The following is an 18,896-nucleotide window of genomic DNA, read 5'->3' on the forward strand; positions in this document are numbered from 1 at the left end:
AGGGCCCTTGATCCAGAGAGGGTAGACTGGGCTGCCTGGAGGAGGGCATTTGGACGAACCCGATGAAGATGAGGAAAGTTCCATGGGGGCTTCCTGGGAGATTAGTTTGAGGGAGAGGAATAGTTTCTCACCGTCCGGGAGGTTGGAGAAAGCATAGGTCTTGCCTTGTAATGAAAACTTCACAGCAAAGGGGAATGTCCAGCGGTATTTGATGTCACGTTCCATCAAGACCATAAGGAGGGGTTTAAGGGTACGTCTTCTTTGTATGGTGGACTGAGCCAGATCTGCAAAAACCTGGATTTGGTGACCCTGATGTTGGAGCTTAGACTTCAAATGTGATTGTCTCATTACCTCCTCTTTGACCGCATAAAAATGTGGTTTTACTATTACGTCTTCTTAAAAGGGCTGTGTCCAGTTGTTCTTGGACTGTCTGGATATGTGCGGCATTCTGGTTGGTTCTAGCGACCGTGTGGTCGATTTAGTCTTCCATAGCCTCAATTCTAGAGCCCAGGTTAGAAAGGTCCATTTTAATAGCATTAGTGATCTGGGTGGCTGTATTTGCCAGACCCTTTTCTAATAGTGCTGAAAATTTGGAAAAGAGATCTTCTTGGATTGCAGAGATGTCTTTAATTGAGTATCCAGGTGAAGTGCCTGTTGCTGAGGGGGATTGAGGGGGTATATCTGAGGGAAAGGCGCCATCTTCCCTCTGCTCACTGCTGTGTGTCTCTCTGTGGGTCCCCTGTGTAGCTTGATGCTGCTGCAGTCCCTGATGACCAGTCTGGAGCGTGCTGGGGCCTCCCGGAGCTGCCTGGGCATAGGTCAGAGTCGGGGGGGGGGTGAGTATAGGTCTTAGCTCCAGCCCCTTGTGCTGTGTGGCTGAGTGAGGCCTAGTGGAATCATTGCCGGCGGCCATCTTGGTACACCCCTCCGCCGCCACCGCTGCGAATTGCGGGCCCAGATCACGCCGGGCCTGTGCACCGTGAGCCCCCGCTGTTCCCAAAGCGGGGGGAGTGCTCGGGTGGGTCCTCCTCTGGCTGTGGCTGGAGATATGCCGCTTGTCGGACCGGGGTGGTGCGGAGCTCCGGGCTTAAGCGGCCATTACGGAGCTCTCGCGCATGCGCACTCTCGTAAAGGCACATCTTTTATACTTCACAGTGGAAGGTGCACTTTGGGTGTCTTCGTTATCCTTCATTCCAGGAATCACGAGGAGTGTTTGGACACATACAGACACTTTTTTGGATTATCCAGTTTTTGTTTTTATTTTATTTTAGACACTAGTGTGGCAATCTTTTGCTGTTTTTAGGTTTTTAGCGTATAAATTTGCAAATGCAACTCAATTTTAGAAAGGACTGAAGTGTTTGTTGATGTGCTCTGCTGCACAGCATACTCAATCTTCTCTTTTCACACTTAAATTTATTTTGGAGCATTCCAATTAAAGTGGATCCAGCATCATAAAATGTATATATTTTTTCATGCCAAGTGCATGTATGCTACGCAATGTTTACCACTTACAGATATTTGTCACCGCTTGGAAATCACAGTACTCTACTGGACAATGCTTTCATGTTTTTTTTTTATTCCAGGAGGACAGCAATATATTTGTTCAGGCATCATCCAGGATTAATATCTACTTCCTGGACTGATATGGTTTAGAGATGACACAATCAATCATTATCACATCTAGGCCATTTCATGTGGCCCGCACACCCAGGGGGAGGGATGGAAACAGCCTGTGAAAGAGTTGATTCCTGCCCACTGTGCATAGCAAACCCCTAAACCCTGCACTCTGTATGTAGCGCATTCCTGAACTCCGCACATAATGCACTACTGGTATCTACTTCCCCTTTAAGATCCTCCCATTATGCAATTTGGCCACACCCATCATTTTATGCAGTTTGGTGGGGGTGTGTTTGAGTTCCTGCACCCATTCTCTGAGAAAAAAAGCCCTGCATAATTTTATACAGTCTTACAGATACAACCGGCCGTTTGATGACAACCATAATGCTGATGCGGCCAACAAATTGAGTATGACACTCCTGATCTAACACATCTGTCCCCTGGGACAGCCACTCTCCTTTTGACTTTTTATAAAGTTACTATGTTTTCTGATCGGTGGGTGGAGAGGGGTATTGGGAAAATGCTTCCCCTACCTGCAGCAAGCTGGTGACATTAGCTCTGTATAGGTAAAGTCACTTGGAATTTTTTTTTGCAATTGGACAGCATAAAGCAAGTCCCAGGAATAAAAAAAACATAACAGTAAACCATAGAACAGGAGAAAAAAACCATAGAACAGAGGAATACCAAGACTCCAACAGCCAAACATTTTGCAACGCAAGACATCAATATTGAAGGGTAATTGTTTATTTCCTTTTCGTCAACCACTTACATTACAATTTCTACAGTCAACATCGAGCTATCCCTTAAAAGAGGGACCCAAAACAAGACAGATCAGTTCAACTTTACAGTTTAATAAAATGCTCTTCTGAGATGATTGAGGTGCACACTCATTGCCTGCAAAGAAATATTCAATTTTTAAAAACAGGAGTGACATTTGTTCAGGCAATGTGATGCAAAGCGGACCAGCTCAAAACACAAACAAGGAATGCCATCAAGGAGGCAGGATTTTTAAGACAAGAGATGCTCTTCTGTCTGTAGGCATACACCCGCATCATGCCAGATACACACAAGGATTAACCATTGCATTTCATTCCAGTGACTTTAGAAATTAAAGTTAAAAAAAAAGGGAAGGAGGTACCAAGAGGAATTTGTGTAGTCTTCAAAATAAGTTACAGGTTTAGTGGAAGCTGTATGTAACAGCCCCATTTCTAAAAGACAGTCGAGAATAATTTAAAAAGCTAGGTCATGAACAATACTCCTAACAAGTAATCAATATCCTGTGCTCATATTTGTTATATAGTTGAGCTTTATGGTGTTCACAGTTATCCCCTAAAGTTAAGCCAACATTCCGTAGCAGTGTTGAGACATAGGGTCATGTTAAGTAAAGGATATTACCAACACTTTTAAACTTCATTCCTCTACAATGTCCCTTCCTTCCAATTAGAATAGCCAAAACCTCAGATATAGTATGCAAAATACACCAATGCTTTTACCAGTCTGACAGCAGCTTTATTCCTTCTACAGCGCCAGCCACAATTTAATTCTGGCCTACTTACTAATTTAGCAGCACTGAAACCAAGTCTGATTTACCTCAAACTCTGATGTTACTTCCCCTTCCAAAACCACCCACAGGAAAAAAAAAAAAGGGGGGGGGGGGGGGGGAAGCTGGTCACTGTTAAAGACTTGTTAGAGCTTATTAGACTCTTCAATATACAAACTGTTCCACCCGCTTGGCAGAAGCACCAATGGGATTTACTCATTCCAGAGTGTACCCTTTTTTTTTTTCATCGATTCTGCAGGTGGAATCTATGGAGCAGCCAGCGACCACCCAGAGTCTGCACCCTGAGTTGGAAGGATTAGATAAGATGTCTGCAGCAGAACACTATCTTCTACATTACAGTATTATAATACCTACTGATTTGGGGGAACTAAAGTTGCTTTTCAGGCAGGTAGGAGCACTTAAAGCAATGCATCTTTAATAATTTATTATGTGACAGTGAATTCCTGACTGGGGATCTAGAAAATGCATTTGATGCAGATGCTCATCAACTGATAAAATATTGAAGAAATTCTAAAAATGTACTCTGCAGATTACCGAGTCTGTTCAAGACACTGAAGAAATAGCAAGCCATTTCTATGATTTATAAAATAGTATATTTTGTTTTTCATTAGATTGATCCCTGACTGGCTAGCAGTCATCTTTCCAAATACAGATTTGACTGACCTCAAGACCTCTTGGATCCAAATTTTAAAAGCTAGATCAGCCCTCATATTGCCTCAGAAAAAAAAAAAAAATCCTCAACTCTAAAACAGGAATCTGACCATGTTTCTGCCATTGAACCACTAACGCTGTGTTAGTACATCAACCACCACCAGTAACAAATAAGACTTTTTCAGTAGAAATGCCAAGAAGACATGAAACTGGAAATGTATAAATAAAATAGTTAAAAAGGGGAAAAAAAAGTCTTTTAGAAGAGGCACATGTTCAGAGAATGTGGTCTTCCAACAGTAGTTGCCGTTTCGTATCCTTGAGGTCTTGACAGGTTGTTCTGCGGTTCCAAAACAATCATTCTACTACACACTCAACAAACAGAGGGGTGGGGCATGGTCCTGGCATCCTCTTATGCCAAAGCAAGAACTGCAAAGGAAAAAATTTAATATTTTACAAAATACTAAATTTACAAACAGACGAAAAAAAAAAAAGGTAACAAAGGCCTAACATATAAATCCATTTTTCTTTCAGGAGTACTTGTAGCCTAGTTAAAGAAGAAATACACCCAAAGCCATTTTGGCTATACTTCTTCCTGGGAATCATAGGGGTGCAGTTCGTTCTGCGCTCCTGTGACCCGTCTTTAGCTGACAGCAGCCCAAAGTTTGTCGGCTGACGTCAGCAGGTCCAGGCTCAGGAAAGATCTCGATTTTACAGATCTGCAGATTGCTTTGTAATCTGCTGAGAGCCGGAGAGAGCCCCTCCTGCCCCCTCCACAGTCCAGCACTCCAGTGAGCACTGGAGGGGCAGAGCAGAGAGCCGGTGACTGAGTGACCGGCTCTCCACTCACTGAAGGCTGAGAACCTTCTTACTTTGATTCCTCAGTTCAGTCTTAAGAGCCAACGGAGCACAGATGCATCGATCGATGCTGCATCCATCTACGGGAGTATAATATGTATAATATGTATAATATATATATATATATATATATATATATATATATATATATATATATATATATATATATATATTATTTTTTTTTACAAGCCCATACTTCTCTTCTAAAGGAACTCATTTAATGAAAATAAAACCTGTATGCCTACTGAACATGTGCAATATTTATCTACAGTGTAATATCAAGGTGATGAATATTAGCAAATTATACACAGAAAGGGGAGCTAGAGAGATTTTAAATTTAATTTAAAGGACAGCTTCACCTTTTAGTAAAGGAATACAACAGTGTCTGCTTCACTATTTGCTGATCGGACAGTGAAAGAGCAGCAGCAGACCAATTAGGTAATCTCTCTGCTCCTAAGAGCATGTTCTTTTTCAGCACATTTGCATGCAGCCAGCATACCTTGTTAGCTCCCTTCCCTGCCCTCTCAGTCTGTGGTATGGTGGATTGCAAGAGAAAAATCAAGTGTTTTTTTTTTTTTTTTAAAACAGCAACAGGATGGGAACTTATGAGGGAAGAGTGTCTTGAGTGCTGGTGGCTACTGTGTTAGGTTGAGATTTGAAGCATTCTGGCCCCAGATAACCCACGGCGGGTGATCTTCCAGTGCTGCAGGGCTTTATATAATGTCAGGACTGGGCTCAGCCCTTCCTGCTCTGTGCTGGCTGCTCAGCTATCGGCTAATTGCCAGTTCCTAACTCTCCACAGTGACTCACCTGTTGATGATATCCTGCTCATCAGCCCTCCCTACTTAAGCCATCCAGTCTAGATGATCTCTGCCTTCGCCTTGGTCACATCTCTAGAGATGCTCTCCTGTGTTCCTGTTAAAAAACTTGCTTGGCTGACATTCCTTCTGGCTCTAGATCCTGCTTGCTGTTCTACTATGCTGTTCTCTGGCACCCTGATGTTTTGGCTTGTCTGAATATCCGTTCTGGTTCCTGAACTCTGGCTATGTTTTGACTACGTTTACCTTCTTTTATTATTCTTATTCAACAAGTGTGATTTAACTGTACTTCTATCTCGATTCATGGTTTCTGACATATAAGCATCTAAACTTGCGAAGGCACTTATGTGTCGAATATGACCTCCCCCCCCCCCCATGCCATTCATAGAATCTGTATTATTCAGTTCCCAGTAGGTGCTCTATGAACAGAGAAGTGGTTAGATGAAAGATCGGCCTCCTCCATTCACAAAGAGTGTTTCCACTTAACACAGCATGACAAGAGCCTTCCCACTGAACTTCAGCTGTAATGATTTATGAATACAGAGCTACATTCATTAGTGTCTGAGATTTAATAATGTGGAGGTGAAAGGCATCTGGCCGTTTGTTAAACTTACCAGTTATTGCTTCCTGTGCAAAATATTTCACATCCATATCCTCATCCTGACCCAACTTCTGCAGTACAGGCTTTACATCGGACTGCAATGTGCTGAAAAAAGAAACATATCAATATCATTTAAGATAGTGTGGTAGATTTAGCAGTGGTTTACAGGAGAAAAATCGATCCATACTTGCTATCTAGGACTGGTCCTATCCTTTGTAGTGATTTAGCCACATTGAAGCGAACATTAGCCACTTGGTCAGCTGCCATCTTTAATACGATAGGAAGCATCAACTTGGTGGTGATCTCCTTGCCACATGCTTCAGACAGGGCCTACAGACACAGGTAACATACATTAACAGGACAAGCCCATACCACATTATCTGTTTATTAAAATGTAAAGGTATTGAGAAAACATTTTATTAAAACATTTATTTTAAACAATAAGCACTCATATCAGGTTGCAGTCTAAAGCAGTGTTTCTCAACTCCAGTCCTCAAGGCGCCCCAACAGGTCATGTTTTCAGGATTTCCCTCAGATGAAACGGCTGGGGTAATTACCAAAGCAGTGAAACTGATGAAATCACCTGTGCAAAATAATGGAGAGCCTGAAAACATGACCTGTTGGGGCGCCTTGAGGACTGGAGTTGAGAAACACTGGTCTAAAGTACAACGCATACCAAAAATGAGGTTGTTGCACGTGAACGCCGTTCTAAAATGGATTTATACTATTCCTGTTCGTGCTACTAACCTAAAAGCCACCATCATTGTATCATAGGAAGTCATATCAACAAATCCTCTGCATAAAAAAAGGAGTTGCTACACTAAACTGATTGTGATGATTTAAATACAAAACAGAAGCTTGCTGTGAACTTTTTCCAGATTCAACTAGATTTTTTTGGAAGTAAAATGAAAATGTTATGTAGCAGGATAGTGAAGGGTTTGCAAAGATGAACAGTTGTTTTTCAAAAGATATATACTTTATGCAACCTTGTAAAGCAAGAATACCAAGGACAGAATTAAAGTGGGGTTCCCATTTAAAAAAAAAAAAAAAAAAAAAATTTAAAAATCACCAGCTACAAATACTGCAGCTGCTGACTTTTAATCGGACACTTACCTGTCCCAGCGATGCAGGGGATCGAAGCCCCGCTCGGCGGCGCCGGCATTTTAACTGTGGGCGCCTGGCTGTGGCTTCACAGCCGGGCACCCACTGCGCATGCGCGAGCCATCACTGGCCCCATAATTATCTGGGACCGGTCACGTGTCCCAGATGATTGACAAGAGGGAGGGTGGGGAGGCGATCTCCTTTCCTGCGCCGAGGGTAGTGATGTCAGCAGCCCAGGCACCGAAGGAGGCAGACTACGAGGGACCCCCTAGCAACAGCCATTTAGAGGAGAGTAAAAAAAAAAATTTTTTTCCAAATTTTTTTTAAGCACATTACTATATTAGCTCTAGGAAGCAAAAGGTTGAACTTTCAATCCCGATAGGAACAATTTGGTATTTCATATATCTACCCCCCAATTACTTTATGACGTGCTGCTTTTATCTTTGTATTTGTTTAATTGATCAAAAGAATTGTAAGTTGTTAATTACAAAAATTAATGGTGTATCGTAATGAGAAATCTGGGCCGAAACTGAAAATTCAGGATACATTTGGCTGAAAATCGAAATGGACAATTTAAAAAAATAAAATAAAAATTATATATTCAACTTTTTAATATCATGATTTTAAACGAATATTAATTTATTTTCAGCTATTGCCACCTTTTTGGCAGATAGGCTGCTTACACACACACACTGAGCAGTTTTTGAAGCACTCGTGTTAAAAAAAAAAAAAAGAAAGGAGAAGAGCAAGAAAAGCTCAAGAAAAATGCATCCCTTTAAAAATTCTATGTATGTCTCACTGGTCCATTGAGCTTTGGTTGTGGTGTTAAAAAATCCTACTTGCCGCATTTTTAGTGCATATTTGGTCAGAAAAAAAAAACCACAACACACACCTCCCCCCATTGAAAACCTGGTAAAAAACACACACGTATTTTGGCGGCCATTATCGGCACCTTGTTTCTGGCAAAATGGCGATAACCACATTTTCGGTGACCGATATATCGGTGCATCCCTAACAAAAATAATAAAATGTAAAAAACAGACATTACATCAAAACTACACACACACACACACACACACACACACACACACACTAGTGTGTGTGCGTATCCTTTTTTTTTGTATTTTAGGGAGGGGCTCGCATCAGTACCAAATCTCTTCCTCTGTTGGGCCTCCTTTTCTCAGTGCGTCAACACAGGAAGCCGCTTTCTATGGTGGCACACCTTGCAAGCTCGCTCCGTAGCTGGGCCGTGTGTGTCTATACACGTACAGTGCTGTGCCCCCGCTCACAGAATTTGATTGAAAGCAGCAGGATCCAGCTGCTGCCTTGCTGTCTTGTGAGGAGTGAGACACACAGACGCCAGTGCTGCTAGGTAGGATAGGACTCAGGCAAGTATGTAGGGGGTGATGGGCGATATTTGCACTGGATAATTTGTTTACCTTCATTCCAGGGAATGCATGAAGTCAAAAAATGTTAAGCTTTGACAACCACTTTAACCATCAGGTCCTCTAGGTCGTACGGACCTGACGGGGGGAGGGGGGGGATTGCACACAATCTGGTGTCTGAAGCCACTGGGATTGTGTATGAAACTGACAACCAAACTCCTGCCTGTCAGATGAGAGCATTCGTGCAGCCCTGCTGCCGCCTGATCGTTCGCACACACCCCCGGTACTGGCGCCACACCCCGCCATGCTTACCGGGCTTCGCTTGCCCATCTACGTGTCTGGGAGCTCCATGGAGGGTGCTGGCAGCTGGAGGGGGAAGAAGAGTGGACACAGTCCACTCTCCTTCCCTGCTGTGATCCGGAAAGCGACATCAGACGTCTTTTCTGGGTCAAGCTTAGTGTCCCTGGCTAGCTCAGCTGGGAAATGTTTTGCAATGTGATCAGCATTGCAAAACATTTAGTGGAACACAGTGGAGACATGCAGGGTATTTTAGACCCTGCATATCTCAAAGAGAACCTGTCACCAAAAAACACATAGGGGAAAAAAGTCCCCTATGTGATGAAAAAAAAAAAAAAAAATAAAGTTACACCCAAGCACATAAAATCCCCTCCCACATATACACATGCACGAATGTAAACAGGACGATTGTGATACAAATGTTACATATCGCCACGCACGCCTAAAAAGGAGCAATAATTCTAACACAAGACCTCCTCCATAACACTAAACTGATACCTATAGGGGGCTTTTGAAGCATCGCTAGAAAATACAGGGTACTGAAGTTTGACGGCTCACAAAAATTTAAGATTTGGCATATTGAGTATCTATTTACTCGGTGCAACCTTATCTTTTATATTTTACCAAAATTTGGGCAAATAATTTTGTTTGTTTGCCCAAAAATTCACGTTAGTGTGTTTACTGAAAGTTTGCAGTATTGTGTGACATAAAAAATTGGAGCTACCACTATTTTATTCTCTAGGGTATCTGCTTTCAGAAAATATTTAATATTTGTGGGTTTTGGGTAATCTTCAGCCCTAAAATGGATTTTTTAAACGTGTGCAAAAAAACTCAAAAAATGCTCTGGCGGCAAAAAGGTTAAAGTGATATTAAAGTTTTGGGGTTTTTTTTTTTTTTTCAGCTAAAAAAGGAAGAGGTTATATTTACCTGCTTTGTACAATGATATTGCACAGAGCAGTCCTTTACCACCTCTTCTGGAGGCCCTTGCTGGCGCTGTCCGCTCCATTTTGTCTTCCAGGTGCGCCCTCAGTAAGCATGGCGCTTACAGGTGCACTCCTGAACCAGGCTGTTCACATTTATAAAAACACACACAGCGTCAGCAAGTCCTGCCCACTCTCACAGGAGGTTAACTGACAGCAGCAGGAGCCTATGGCTTCCACTGCTCTCAGAGTCAGCAAATTGGTGCTCGATCATGAGGCAAGTGTTTTGGGAGGGGGCAGTCAAATAGTGGGGTGTTTTTCACCTTAATGCAGAGAATGCATTAAAGGCTGCAAAAAAACACTTAGACTTTAGACCCACTTTAATTCATTCATGGCCACACCAGGTAGATATCACATGAGCAGCTGAACTTTCATCCACTGCCCATCCTAACAGAAAACAAATGGTGTGTGCTCTTGCTTTGATAGATTAATGCACACAGTCAGGTCCATAAATATTGGGACACCGACACAATTCTAATCTTTTTGGCTCTATACACCACCACTATGGATTTGAAATGAAACAAACAAGACTGCAGACTTTCAGCTTTAATTTGAGGGTATTTACATCAAAATCAGGTGAATGGTGTAGGAATTACAACAGTTTGAATATGTGCCTCCCACTTTTTAAAGGGACCAAAAGTAACATTACGGGGTACAGCTGTATGATCCTGTGATATTACATAGTAGGCGAGGTTGAAAAACAAAAAAACAAAAAACAAAAAAAAAAAAACACACAAGTCCAACCTATGTGTGTGTGATTATACTGAAGGTCTTATTTGTGTGTCACTTTTAGATAGATCAATATAGTTGCACAGTTTGCAGCATTTTTTTTTTGGAGGGTTTGTTTCCATTATCCATTCATAATCACAAATAATAAACTAATCAGCAGGAAACTTCATTCTGACTATGAAGTCACAAATAATGGAAGCAAACCATGCAATAAAAAATGGTGCAAACTGTGTAACCAGAATCTATCTAAAAGTGTCACACACAAATGGGACCTTCAATATCATGGGATCATACAGCTGTACCTCTAGTAATGTTGTGTACCTCATCCAATGCAAAAGATGTAGCAAAAAGGATCTTATGTTGGTGAAATAGGACAGAAGTTGCAAGCGAGGAAGAATTTGCACAGAAATACCATCAAGGAACATAAAGATGATGAGTTCTGCACACCTGTGGGTCATCACTTCTCACAACTGGACCACACTATAGAAGATCTCAATGTTTTAGTTCTTAAAAAGGGAATTTCAGAACTATCCAGGTAACGAAACCTTTTGAACCAAGAATGATACTTTTTGACACAAAATAACAGCCAAAATTTAGATATGGGTTTCCTTACCTATTATCCTACAGTTTAAATGACCCCCTCTGTGACTGTCAACCCCCCCCCTAAGCTCGCCCTCTGTCTTATCTCATTAACTATGCTAGTTTTATTGCCTTTGCCATGTAAATCAGTCTGTAAATCACTTGTTTGTGTGTTTTTCTCTTTTTTTCCCCCTTTCCCTCAGAGATGTGTTTTTTTAACATTCTGCCAAAACTTTTGTGAAACAGTACTGCTGGGACCTTGAAGAAGGGGAACATAACCCGAAAGCTTGTCCTGAAAAATTGTATGTTAGTGCAAATAAAAAAAGTATCATGGACAGTATTCAGTTGTCTGTCACAAGTGCACTAATATGGCTACAATCACCTCAAGCTTGAATATAGTTAGAAGACATAAAACTTCAGAAATTGAGAATACTTACATTGACACAAAAAAGTGTTGTCATTCGATGCAAGTAGTTTGGATCATTTGCCATGGCCAGAACTTTTGGCACAATGGTATTTTGGGCCCACTCAGCACCAAATTTTTCCACCAACTTCATGAGATTATTTGTTGCTGCCTCTCGAATGGCATAAACTTTAAAAGAAAAAAAAAATCCATCATTTTAATCTTTCATTACCATTTAGTAGGGCATAACTATTGCACTGTAATTACAATGTAAGTTTTTTTTTTTTTTTTAGAAGATTTAGAAAACTCAAAAAAAAATCTATAATCATCAGGAGCCAAAAAGATACACTAATTCACCCTAAAATCATCTACAAGTACCACATTACAAGAAACCAATAATAATGTCTTAACGCAATAGGACAGATCTCCAACAATCATCCACAAATACAAACGTTTCCAGCAAATGCTGGTGATGCATCTCGAAAAGCGACTCACTCCTCCATGTCTTTTGGCCCAAAATGAAACAAAGGCAGAGAACTGCCTCTTCTGAAACAAAGGCAGAGAACTGACCCACAAACTTATGGACCATCACATCCCAGATGATCCGGCTTTCTTCCGCCTCTATAAAACACTGCATTCCCCTGTATGCATACAAGAAATCTATCCTCTGCCACCTTCTGAATGCCACCAAATCCTGCATCCCCCCTCTATGATGGAAGGATCTTTCCATCAATATCTTTGTGGATACACAGAGTAGAAGACATTAGGCAAAGAAAAGATCTTATACTCTCCTCCCAAATAAGACAGGCCTCATACTGCAACACATTTCTACTGGAGGATCTTTGTTCTCAACAGAACCTAAAATCCTCCTACAAGAAGCCTAACCCTAAGGTAGACCCGATCCCCCCCTCTCCCAGCCACCATCCCCTCCCACTTGGTTCCGGTAACAGACTAAAGGCAGATATAATAATAATTTATTATTATAGAGGATTTATATAGCGCCAACAGTTTGCTCAGTGTCAATTCCATGCCATATTCATTGTAAAGTACCCTGGCCTGTACCTTCTTTGGATTTAGCTAATTTAAGCTCAATGCTATGTTTCTTATAAATCAGTCTGCTCTTAATCATTTTTATAAAAAAAAAAAAAAAAAAAAAAAAAAAAAAAAAAAAAAAAAAAAAAAAAAAAAGAAAAAGGTCTATAAATCAGATAGTAGAACTCACCAACATTGTCTGCATTTTCAACAACAAACTACCAAAGATTTTGGTGAAAGGGTTTGTCATAACACAAACCATACACCAAAAGCGGCACCAGAATAAAAAACAAACACAGTGAGCAGTGATAGCAGAAAGTCCATAAAATCTTTTCTCCAGACAACATCCTGTTAGAGACGTGCTATGCGAACAATTTAGCTTTTAACTGTGCAATGTGAAACAAAACTGTTCCCCCATAGCCTGATGCAGGCATAACAATGTTGGAGAGCTTTAATGTACAGTAGAGCTGCACGATTCTGGCCAAAATGAATCATGATTTTTTTTGCTTAGAATAAAAAGATCACAATTCTCGTGGCATAAAATCTTTCACATTATACAAAAAAAAAAAAAAATTGGGCTAACTTTACTGGTTTGTTTTGTTTTTTTTAATTCATTAAAGTGTAATTTTTTTCTCCAAAAAATTGCATTTAAACGGTAGCTGCGCAAATACAGTGCGACATAAAATATTGCAACAACCACCATTTTATTCTCTACTAAAAATGAGATATATATATATATATATATAGATAGATAGATAGATATAGATATATCTATATCTATATAGATATATCTATATCTATCTATCTATCTATATATATATATATTTTTTTTAATAATAATAATAAACATATATATTATGTTTGGGGGTTCTAAGTAATGCTAAAGAATGTTGTGACTCTTGAAAGACTGCCCGCTTTTTTTTTTTGACGGTTGTTGACTTTAGCAGAGCAGAGAGAGAATTCAAACATTAACACATGTACAAGAGTTGTAGGATACTGTATGGTAGTTGTTTCCTCAGCATCCCAATGATTGGGTTGCTTTCTGTGACTTGACGCATTTCACGGGTCGCTGCCTGCGTCATCAGGAAGAAAATTACAGCCAAGCTAGACTTTCATATATGTATAAAAGGGCATACAAAAGGTAAACACAAAAGTACTACGACCAGTTGTTGCCAAATTCCACACCGGATAGGGCAGTTCATAAGGCATATGTTCACCGTCACCATAGGCCAAGGTACTAGCCACAATAACAGGTTATAGTAATGGTGAAAATGTCTTGGCAATTCTTAGGTGTCCCCAAATGGTGAAATACGTGTCCAGAGGTCTATATGTGGTGACACAGAGCCAATGAGAGAGAAAGAGGGAACTGCCATTTCCCTTGTCAAGCCAGTTGTAGAGTTCGCCCAGGGTTCTGTTGTGCAGATTATATCATATATAACACTGCATACATTTTCTAGAAATTGTAACATTTACTAGACGTATCCATGGTCTATGAGAATTGGTTTGTGGCTTTGTCAGACTCCAGCACTACAGTGCAATTAACTTCTGAATTCCAATATCCAAACAGACCACAGAGCACATCAACAAAAAACTATCTGCATACCTATTATGAGAGAAGTATTAACTACTTGCTTACTGGGCACATGAACCCCCTTCCTGTCCAGGCCAATTTTCAGCCTTCAGTGCTGTCACTCTTTGAATGACAATTGCGCAGTCATGCTACACTGTGCCCATATACATTTTTTACCGTTTTTTTTTTTTCCCCACACAAATAGAGCTTTCTTTTGGTGGTATTTAAATCACCACTGGGTTTTTTATTTCTTGCTGAAAAAAAAAAAAAAAAAAATTTTGAAAAAAGGAAAAAATAAAAACAAAAAAAAAAAAAGTTTTCATAATGTGTTATAAAATTGTCTGTCACTGTGTGGGACAGATGTCACATTTACACAAGCCGGTAATTGGCTTATCAATGTGGGGGGGGGGGGGGGGGGGGGGGGAGTTAGATTACCGGCTTCTATTTACATCATGTGATCGGCTGTCATTTGGCTGACAGCTGATCACGTGGTAAAGGGCCTGGGATCCCAAGGACTAAGTGATCACAGAGCGTGCCGTCTGCACCCCGCAGGCAGCCTGAGCACGGGAGGACATGGACGCCTTCCCGGCAATCGAAGCACGAGCTGTAGCCGTCCTCCGGCTATATCACGGGTGTGACATGGTTAAAGTATTTATGCCAAAACAGGTAAACACAGTAACACCCACACAGGGCCTTGCATAGGTAAGCAGTGGTAAGAGTAAAAATATCTAAAATAAAAAAACAAAAAATTCAGAAACCCATAGCTACTAGTTTCTGCCTCTCATTTACAGCACTCAGATCACTGCAAGAGGATTGGTTACTATGGAGGATTGGTTCTTGCCCACAAGTCCATAAAATAGAATACGTAAACCTTTAGGCTGGGTTCACACCTATGCGAATTGGATGCGGAGGTTTTCTCCGCATCCCATTCGCATAGCAGGAGAATATGACCGGCGCTCCATGGAGCCGGTTCACATGTCTCCGGGGTGGCTGCGGAGCGTACTGCACAGAAACGCTGTGCATCTTTGCCTCCGTTTAAGGGCCAAATTCAGGCAAAGATTCTGCCCTGATTCGTCCCTGAAACGGAGAACAGGGACGGACAACTTTGCTGTGTGATCCATGGCCGCTTTAGGTGTGAACTGAGCCCAACTCTTTGCTCTTCTAGCTAATCTTTGTTTTCTAAGAAAATGTAAAAATACAATTTATAACTTGTGTGAGTGGAAATTTCCAACCATTTAAATCTGTAATCCTAGAGCAATACAGCCTTAGCATAGAAAACTGCCAAAATCAAAAGAGCTTTTGTGAAATCCAAACTAACAGTGATGTCAACTGCAGTTCCCGTTAAGGCTCATTATGATAAGAATTGCAGACTGATTAAATCAGTCACAGGAACTTAGACAGAGACATAATTAATAACATTATCTTGGCACATCTGAAACACTTACCGTGGTCAACAAGCCAAGCCATGCACAAAGAATTCAGCTTTTCATCAAAAAACTCAACACCCTGAAAACAATGAATGGGAGAACCAGTTTAGATATAACAAATAACCAACATTACTGAAAACAAAGACAGTAGCAATTTAGGGTGGTCAAATATTGCCCGAGTATTGCATCCAACGGGATACTGGGTGAGAATCGGACAAGTAGTCCCTCAAGTGAAACTTTACCCATAACCGTTTGAGAACCATTAAAAAGTGTTACTAAACACACAGCAGTAAAATCAGTCCGTATATCCAGCATAGCATGCTTTTTATACTCACCGTGTACCTTAAGGGGGTTAATCCTCTGCATTGTGTAAAAAGGCTGCTTTATCCTGTATGCACAGATCCTCCCCTCCTGCACTATCTGGGGAAAGCCAGCTAACACAAGCAGGGTAGCCAACCTGCACATGCTCAGTTGTGTCTTTTATGCTGGAGAGAAAATTTACTTGTTCGCAGAGCTAGCCAGGTCACATGATATTGGCATCACACACATGAGCGTGTATACAGGCTGAAGTGGAAATCTCCTCCTACCTGAACTCTCAGCACTGGAGAAACTGTGCAGTTCATCTCTGACCGTGGTACACAGATCAGCCAAAAAGGTATATAGTGGCAATATTTTAATTTAAAAAGAAGATTTATAAGCTGCGGGCACTGTGGTGGTGGTGGTGGTGGTGGTGGTGGTGGTGGGGGGGGGGGCAGATGAACTATTTTCATATTACTGGGTTTAGTAACACTTTAAGGTTCATTAAAAAAGAACATACAGTCCACATTAATATACTTTCAAAATTATTAGTGCGTGCTGCAAACTGCCTGTTTGTTCTTGCTGGAGGCCGCCATTTTGCTGAACACCAGAGCACTCGTTTCCTTATTGAAAACTCTACCCCTCTACTTGGTCTCAAAACCTGTGTTTCACTTTTTGCAATTTCCAGCCTTGATTATAGGTCTTGGCTCAGCTAGAGAGGAAGGCTGACATGAGCTTTACAGCAATGAAGTTCACAGTGCTGCTGCTGAGGGAGAATATATCAGGGAGGCAAGACACTACCTGTGTAAGTTTTACTCTTTTGTATCTCCCTGGCAGCACAGTTTGTATTACCATCTCTTGCGCTTTTTTTTTTCTTCATCCCTAATCCGTGTTCCCTTCAAATAGTCTGTCATTCCTGTTGCTTCCTTTCCCTCTCAGCAGCAGTAAATCTTTAGGCTGCCAGCTAATTGGCCTCTAGCGACTAGCTGATTATACAGGACAACAGACGCTGTGCAGAGCAGGGTGAGACAGTGCATTACTGGATTTTAAACCTTATTTTCAATGTTTTACATAGCTATACCTGCAAGGGGCCAGTATGAAGTAACTCTTAGGACCTAATTTTCTAACTAAAGTTCAACTTTCACCAAAGAATGAGAAAAATAAAAAAAAAAAAACATTTTTTTAAATCACACACAGATTTTCTAACTTCTCCTTGGTGGTGCCTATCCTCTTCCTTCTAGGAAAATCCCTGTATGTATCACTTCACATCATCAGGTTCCAAAAGCTCTGAGGACATGCAGAGGTCTCACACTCCACTGCTCTAGATGAAATGTGTACCAGTTTGTAAAGCTGAACTCCAAGCAGATACAAGTCCATTTCTTTGAATTACCTGTACAGCAGCACTTCGACTAGAAGGAGAACAGTAAACCAAGCCATTTTGCTGCAGTGCCAATATCACGCTAATGTCGCCCTAAAGGACATACGCATAGCAGGAAACAGCAGAGTGAATGGGGGTTAGCTCAGTCTGCTGCTTATTTCATTGTCCAGTCAGATGTTGAGGGAGGGAAATGACCTTTAACCACCTCAATACTGGACACTTTTACACCCTTCAGAGATGTCACACTTTGAACGACAATTGTGCGGTCATGCAACAATGTACTCATATGAAATTTTTTAAATTTTCTTTGATACAGATATACTTTTCCTTTGGAAGTATTTAATCGGCACTGGGTTTCTTTTTTTGCTAAACAAATGGAAAAAAAAACAAAAAAATTTGGAAGCATTTTTTTCTCTTTTTTGGTTATAAAACTTTGCAAATAAGTAACTTTTCTTCTTCGCTGATGTGCGCTCCTTTCCACTGAGACAGCGCATGAGAAAAAGGAGTGCCGATAACTAGCAAGTCTGTTTACATGTGATCAGCTGTGACTGGCCCTTTACCAGCGATTTTGAAGGCAAAGGGTGGTTACACCAAATATTGACTGGATTTGGATTTCTCTTCTGTTCATTTACTTTCCATTTTGTTAATGTTTAAAAAAAATTAACAATTCTATTTCTGAAAGCATTCTTAACTCACAGCATTTGCCTAAAACTTTTGCACAGTAATGTATATACACATTCTCTTTTTTAACATACTGTGTCACCACAATAGTGCAGTGTCACCATAGTATAAAATTTAAAGGGTTTTTTTTTTTTTTTGTTTTTTTTAACTCCGATTGCTTATTACACGGATGATAACTGTAAAAGCAATTATTTTAGCATTCGTGAACGGCTTTCATTCATAACTCATTTACTATTTTGATTGCTGTGCCTGGCTACAGCTATTGCCTGGTACAGAGTCACTGATTGTCCCAGATACCATGTGATCACTATGTCCAATAACAGAGAGCACAATAGTGAGCAATGTGGTCATCAATGAAAGCCATTCACCACAGCGGTTTACTTGTGATCCCTGTAATTAGTCATAGTGATCACAATGGTACCTAGGCAATTCACAGTGGTCGGCAATATTTTTAGCCCCTGCAATTCCTCCATTATAGTGATATTGTATTGTAGTGGTACTGCATTAGTGAACTCTGTAATGCCATTGAACCTTGCTCTAAGAGGCCTGCTGGTGTGCACATAATGGAAGTCTAATAAAGAATATAGAAGTCATTGTACCAAAGTGATTAGCAAGCTTGTCAAGCAAAAGATGAAAGCCATCTTTTTCCCATGGGTTTCCTTCAGGTACTTTAAAATCCAACCCCAACCAAAATATTATATTTTATTCTGTTTTATGCTGGGTGTCTGTATGTAGTAGGTACTTACCAACTGACCAGCAAGCAGAGGCATGTACTCAATGATTGCCAGCCGCACCCTCCATTTGGTGTCCTCTGCCAGCTCAACAATGGCTGGTAAGAGGGACTGAGAAAGCTGCCGTATTCCAATCACTTCATTCACGCAGTCTAGGTTAGATATAATATTCAGCCGTACTTCTGGGCACTGGGGAACAAAGT

At 40.8% G+C, this 18,896-nt stretch overlaps 1 protein-coding gene across 1 annotated transcript; it reads right to left on the reverse strand.

Moving 5' to 3' along the window:
* Positions 1-2,345: 2,345 nt before the first annotated feature.
* On the reverse strand, positions 2,346-18,882 carry LOC141110797 (serine/threonine-protein phosphatase 2A 65 kDa regulatory subunit A beta isoform-like; the record flags this gene model as incomplete). Its single annotated transcript, XM_073602423.1, is given in 6 exon segments — positions 2,346-4,255; positions 6,117-6,208; positions 6,291-6,433; positions 11,612-11,766; positions 15,625-15,685; positions 18,709-18,882. Coding segments are annotated over 6 exon segments (642 nt in total), but the record flags the coding sequence as incomplete, so codon positions are not given.
* Between the last annotated feature and the right edge of the window lie 14 nt (positions 18,883-18,896).

This window comes from Aquarana catesbeiana, linkage group LG10 (assembly GCF_042186555.1).
Source record: "Aquarana catesbeiana isolate 2022-GZ linkage group LG10, ASM4218655v1, whole genome shotgun sequence".
Taxonomy (NCBI): domain Eukaryota; kingdom Metazoa; phylum Chordata; class Amphibia; order Anura; family Ranidae; genus Aquarana; species Aquarana catesbeiana.